At 48.2% G+C, this 6,155-nt stretch overlaps 1 protein-coding gene across 1 annotated transcript; it reads left to right on the top strand.

The window, feature by feature from the left end:
* Positions 1 to 683: 683 nt before the first annotated feature.
* Positions 684 to 4,683, top strand: LOC114032965 (thyrotropin-releasing hormone receptor-like). Its single transcript, XM_027848411.1, has 2 exons — positions 684 to 1,439; positions 4,324 to 4,683. Exons 1-2 carry the CDS (start codon positions 690 to 692, stop codon positions 4,681 to 4,683), a joined length of 1,110 nt encoding a protein of 369 aa, XP_027704212.1. The 5' UTR covers positions 684 to 689.
* Positions 4,684 to 6,155: the final 1,472 nt, after the last annotated feature.

The following is a 6,155-nucleotide window of genomic DNA, read 5'->3' on the forward strand; positions in this document are numbered from 1 at the left end:
GACCCGCCGTCCTGCGGTACGAAGGTAGAAAGGCGAGAAGGTAGACTCTAATCCTGCTTTAACTCGGGTCCTGCAAACTTGGGGAAGGGGGAACCTGATTGGGGAAGGGGCGCTCGGTTTGCACGCACAGGAGCTTGGAGACAAAGGAAAGGTGATGTCCTAGCTGAATCTATGTCTTGGGAAGGGGAGAGTTGCAAGGGACACACAGCTGGACCTATGCCCGGGTGATACTCGTGGAGCCCAGGACAGAAACAACTGAATCTGGTAGGACACGAGCGGAGTCGCCAGCTGAGAAGGATTATAGATGAATCTCATAGGATCATAGAGTTAGAGCTGGAAGGGACCTTAGAGGTCATGGAATCTAACGATCCTATTTTACAGATCCGGGAAACTAAACCTAGAGAGGTTAAGTAAATTGCTCAGGGTCGCACAGTTGGTAAGTGTCTGAGGCAGGATTCAAACCCGTGTCTTATTAACTCTAAGTACAGTAACCTCCTCAGAGGACGGGAAAAAGGGGAGGGAAGTGGGTAACAGTTGGAATCTGTGCCATGGGAAGTGCTTAGAGGTGGACAATTCTTCACTAGCCTCCTCCTGTCTCCTCCAACGGTAGTTCGACCATGGAGAACGGAACATGGGAAGTCAGCAACCTCTCAGTCAACGACTCGGATCCTGGTAGGACCCTGGGCCTGATGCCTCGGACGCCCCTGGCTGTTCAGGTGGTGACCATTGCGCTGGTGCTGCTCATCTGCAGCGTGGGCATCGCAGGCAATGCCATGGTAGTCCTGGTGGTGGCCCGGAGTCGCCATATGGTCACCCCCACCAACTGCTACTTGGTCAGTCTGGCAGCCGCTGATCTTCTAGTGCTGCTGGCGGCTGGGCTGCCCAATCTGTCCGACGTGGTGGCCTCTTGGGTGTTTGGCCACGCGGGCTGCCTGTGCATCACCTACCTGCAGTACCTGGGCATCAACGCGTCCACGGGCTCGCTCACAGCGTTCACGGTGGAGCGTTACCTGGCCATCTGCCACCCCATCCGCGCACAGTCCCTGTGCACAGTGGCCCGGGCCAAACGCATCATCGCTCTTGTGTGGCTGGGCACAGCAGCCTATTGCGTTATGTGGCTCTTCCTGGTGGACACGAGGGAGGTGGCCTTCGCCGATGGTGTGAGGGTGCAGTGCGGCTACCGAGTGTCCCGCAAGCTCTACCTGCCCGTGTACTTCCTAGACTTCGCACTGTTCTACGCTCTGCCGCTGGGACTGGCCACTGTGCTGTACACGCTCATCGCCCGCATCCTCTTCCTAGGTCCCCTGCCCCGCGCGTCCGACGCGGACCCTGCCGGCTCCATCCACCAGGGCCGCTCCCTAGAGCTGCCTTCCGGCTTCGTCGGGTCAGTTCGCTTTTCGTGCCGCGGGAACAGGGGCGCCCTGAGCTCCAGGAAGCAGGTAGGGGTTAACCCTAATCCTTCCTTTTTTCTCCTTTCCCTGCTTGGTCGAGAGGGGCAGGGAACGCGGGAGTGGGGAATGCAGCCTCAAAGGCGTATAAGGAAAGTTTGCTGGGAGGATTAGGATCAGATTTAGGGAACTCGGTGAGTCTGACTGCGGCAGATCTAGGAAGAACGGGTGAAAGTTTCGAAGAGGCTAGTTTGGGGAAAACAAAAATCAAAACTTCCTAACAATTGGAGCTGTCCAGAGGTGGAATGGGCTTTCTCAAGAGGTGATGGGAACCTCCCACCTTGGAGGTCTTCAAATGGAGGCTGGATGACCACAAAATGGATGTGTTGTAGTGGGGAGTCTTTGGGGGGCACGGGTTGGATTACATGATCACTGAATTAACTTCAGCTCTCAAAATTCTGCGGTTCCATGTCGTGTCCAGTTTGGTTTTAAAAGCTTAAAGGACCTCCTTTTGGGAGTCTTGACAGTTGCTTTGTGGTTGGTTTTTTTTTTTTCCAAGTAGTGAGAAAATTTGGGAGGTTTGGGCTTTTTCCCATAACAGATGAATCGGCCATGAATCACTAGACTTTGGCTCTTCAAACTTTGTCAAAGCACATTCACGCTCATTATCACATTTGATCTTTTATGATGTTTCTATGATCTGTGTCCTGTCCATCTTCTTGGCTACCACCTAGCCCAGGTCTCCATCACCTCTGACCTGAAATGTTGCAGTAGATTTCTTTCTCCTTACCTCCAGCCTCTCCCTCTCTTTCTCCTGAGACAAAAACCTACATCTAACTACTATAATAGCAGACTTTATAATTGTAAGGTTTGGTTACTCTGTATCTTCCTTGCAAAAAGCTCCCTGCCCCTTTATATTATAAAATGTCAGAACTGAAGAGACCTTGGAACGTGGAATGTTATCACTGGGAGGAGCCTTAAAATTGAGTAGATCAGATCTAGGTGGGATCTTAGAACATATAATGTTGGAACTGGGAGGGAACTTAGTCCAACCATTTATAGATAAGGAAATTGGGACTCAAAGAGGGCAAGTCTTGCTCATGAACATAATGCAAAACAATGGCTGTATTTGGATATGCCATGGTGCCTGCCCAACAGTTTGACTTCACAGGAATTTCTCCAATGACTATGCAGATGATATTCCATTCTGGCTGCATTTCTCATAGAGCCAGGGGGAAGGAAATAATCTGGGGCAAGGGACTGATAATTTGTCCTTCGGGCTATATTTTCTGAATTTCCAGCAGCTCACCAAGCTCAAGAATAACAGCCCCTCCAGGATTCACACCACCAAACCAGCTATTAGCCTCCCAAGTAGTACTGGGGGAGGAAGGTTGGAGGGCTGGCCTAATTAGCAAGTTTGAAGCTCTAATGGTGGGCTTACTCATTGTGTTTGCCTTGGCAGCCCCCACTTTCACTCTCCTGGCTTGTTTATATCACTCCAGAGAGATTCTCTGGATTTCAGAGTTCAGCAGAGAAGTCCTCAGAGTCACTGCAGGGCAGATGTGAAATGGAAGGGGGGGGGGGGAGAGATGAAGGAGTGACTTGGTGCTGGACAGAGCACAGATTATGAGGAAGCAGGAACCTGGAAGTCTAGAAAGGTAGCCACAGACAGAGAGAAGGACAGTCTATTAAGGAGTTTCCAGGTGGAAGAGAAATAGCCTGGAGTGAGATGTGAGCCTTGAGGGGAATCACAGACCTAGATTAATTGGTCATAGAAGAATTGGACTCACAAATTTATCTTTCACTCACAGATTCATAAACTCTCAAGTTAGAGAGGAATCTTAGAGGTTATCTGCTTAATCAATTCAATAAACGTGTATCTGTTAAACACCTGCTGGTGATACAAGGACAAAAGTGAAACAATCCCTGCCTTCAGGGAGCTTAGATTACAATCTATCAGGGGAAACAACATGTATATGAATACATATGTATGAAATCTAAACCAAATGAATACAAGATAACTTGAGGGGAAGGAGAGAGGTATTAGCACTTGAATGAATCATGAAAAGCCTTATGTGGAACATGGCACTAGAGCTGAGATTTGAAGGAAATTAGGGATTCTAAAAGATGAAAAAAAAAAAGGAATACATTTGTGACATGGGGAACAGCTTTTGAAAAGGAATAGAGAAAGGAGATGAAATGTCTTGTGTGAGGAAAAACAAGAAGTCCAGTTTGCCTGGAGTGTAAAGTTCTTAAAGGAGGACATATAGAATGATCTGGCAAAGATAGGATGAAGCCAGATTGTGCAATTTTGTTGCCAAATAGAATGATTTGTATTTTATCCTAGAGGTAATAGGGAGTCATTGGAATATATTGAGCTGGATAGTGACATGGTCTGACCTGTGATTTAGTAATATCACTTTGATAAATGTGTGGAGGTCAGACTGGAAAGAGGAGAGAAATGAGGTAGGGAGACCAACTAGGAGGCTCTAAAGAAAGAATTAATAAGCATTTGTTAAATTGAAATGAATTGAATCAGGTAAAGGAATGAAGCCATGCCTCCAAACGCACCACGTTTTCACATTTCATGGTTAATAAGTTGCGACTCCAGGTGCTTGAGGAAGAGTTCTAGAGTGGGTAGGATGGAAGAGGATCAGACCATTTTTGAAAAGAGGCAGAGAAATGTTGACAAAATGACCCAGTGAAGTTTCCTAGTCACCACTGAGATAATACATTGTTACTCACATACTCCTTAAAGTTGACACGTGGTCCCATATTATCCCCATTTTGTATATGGTGAAACTGAGGCTTGGAGGTTAAGTGACCTGCTCAAGGGGAGCATAGCTAGTAAACCTAGATCTCCTGATTCCAAGTTCAGTGTGCTGTCTCCTCTGCAAACCTAAACACAACTTCTTATTCCTTCCTTACCTGGCAGGTCACCAAGATGCTGGTTGTGGTGGTAATTCTGTTTGCTCTGCTCTGGATGCCTTACCGCACCCTGGTGGTGGTCAACTCCTTCCTCAACCCGCCCTATCTGAATCTCTGGTTCCTCCTCTTCTGTCGAATCTGCATCTACCTAAACAGTGCTGTCAATCCAATCATCTACAACCTTATGTCCCAGAAGTTCCGCACAGCCTTTCAAAAGTTGTGCAGGTGCAGGACAGGCCAACCTGAGCCCCCATCCCAATACATGGCCCCTGTCTACTACAGCATCATGAGAGATTGTTCCCGCAATAATTCTGACTCTAATGCCAACCAGTACAACAGCATCCCTGGGCCTGGGCAGGGGAGCTAACTGTCCAGATGAGATAATGGCCTGTGTGACAGGAGTCCCAGTGGGCCAAGAGCCCCCCAGTTCACCCCCAATGCCATTCCAGCTAGGTTGGATTGGTTAGTCTCGGGGGACCTCTATAACAAATGCATGACATGAGCATGTTTAGTTGGGCTAGGGGTGGGGGGGATGATCGAAAGATTTCTGAATTGAAGGAACCTTAGAACTCATCCGGAAGAACAGCACCCCTTCATTTTACAGGTGAGAAGAGAGAATCCCCAAGAGGGGAAGTAACTTGCCCAAGATTACACAGAGTTAAGAAGAAAGTCAGGATTTGAACCCAGGTCCTCTGATTCCACTACTGCAAAGCCTGTCTTCTTAAGCAATAGAAGAGAGGAATACAGGTTGGAGAGGCATTTCTACATGCCAGAGCCTCCTGTTCCTTGCTGCCTGCCCCCCTCTTCCCCAAGGAGATCACGGCTAGGTCGGGATCACCAGAAGGAGTTCCTGGGAGCTCAGGGAGATACCACTCTTCCATCTCTAGCCAGAGTTTGCCATAATTGGCCCAGGCAGCTTGTTGAAGGGAGACTTCCATGGAGGGCGCTTTGAAGAATAGGGAGGCAGGCCATTATGGCGGAGGTCAAACCAGCATCCTACCTGGATGGACATCCCAGTCCAGTCACTGCCCATGGGCTACTCCTGGGTTCCCAGTGTCATTTCTGTGGATCCCAAGTGTGGAGGGAGGGGGGAGTCATTCTACTCTCTTAAATTTGCCAAGGTATTTTCAACCAGCTAAGGCAGTCTGAGTGAGGGAGAATGATTTAGGAGTTCTCTAATCCCTTGCTGGCCTGGAGAAGGAGCATGCTGAAGATACTTTGGAAGGGTGAACATTTTTTTTGGTGGGGTAAGGGGATATACCTTTTTTGCATGACTAGAAGCTATGCTTATTCTTTTATTCTTAACTTAAAAATAATAGTGGACTATTCCTTTAATTGAGCTGTTGCCCTCCACTTCAGAAGCAGCTGTTTTTCTATGTATAGTAAGACATTCTCTATGCTTATGGGAGTCATTGATGACACAGAGGCCAAAGACTGGCTCAGAAGAGCAGAAACGATCCAATGGGGAAAAGGATGTGAGGGAGAGAGAGAGAGAGAGAGAGAGAGACAGACAGACAGACAGACAGACAGACAGACAGACAGACAGAAAGAAAGAAAGAAAGAGAGAGAGGGAGGGAGAGGGAGAAAGAGAGAAAGGGAGGGAGGGAGGGAGAAAGAGAGAGAGAGAGAGAGAGAGAGAGAGAGAGAGAGAGAGAGAGAGAGAGGGAGGGAGGGAGGGAGTCAGTCTACTCCTTTCCAGCCCACAACTCTTCATGATCCCTAGCTCACAGGGACTCACCAGAATGATCCCCAGTGCTATGACAGACAGGAAGAGTGCCTGGAGAAAGAAGTGGAGATTGGACAGATATGGTTCCTAGCCCCAACTTGAACTATTCTCTA

The sequence above is a fragment of the Vombatus ursinus genome, unplaced genomic scaffold (genome assembly GCF_900497805.2).
Source record: "Vombatus ursinus unplaced genomic scaffold, bare-nosed wombat genome assembly UNPS02000580.1, whole genome shotgun sequence".
Lineage (NCBI taxonomy): Eukaryota > Metazoa > Chordata > Mammalia > Diprotodontia > Vombatidae > Vombatus > Vombatus ursinus.

Excerpts from the sequence above, each read along its gene's own strand:
- LOC114032965 (XM_027848411.1), top strand. The coding sequence starts at position 690 with ATGCCTCGGACGCCCCTGGCTGTTCAGGTGGTGACCATTGCGCTGGTG. Across the intron at positions 1,440-4,323 it reads CCCTGAGCTCCAGGAAGCAG|GTCACCAAGATGCTGGTTGT; the intron begins GTAGGGGTTAAC and ends CTTACCTGGCAG.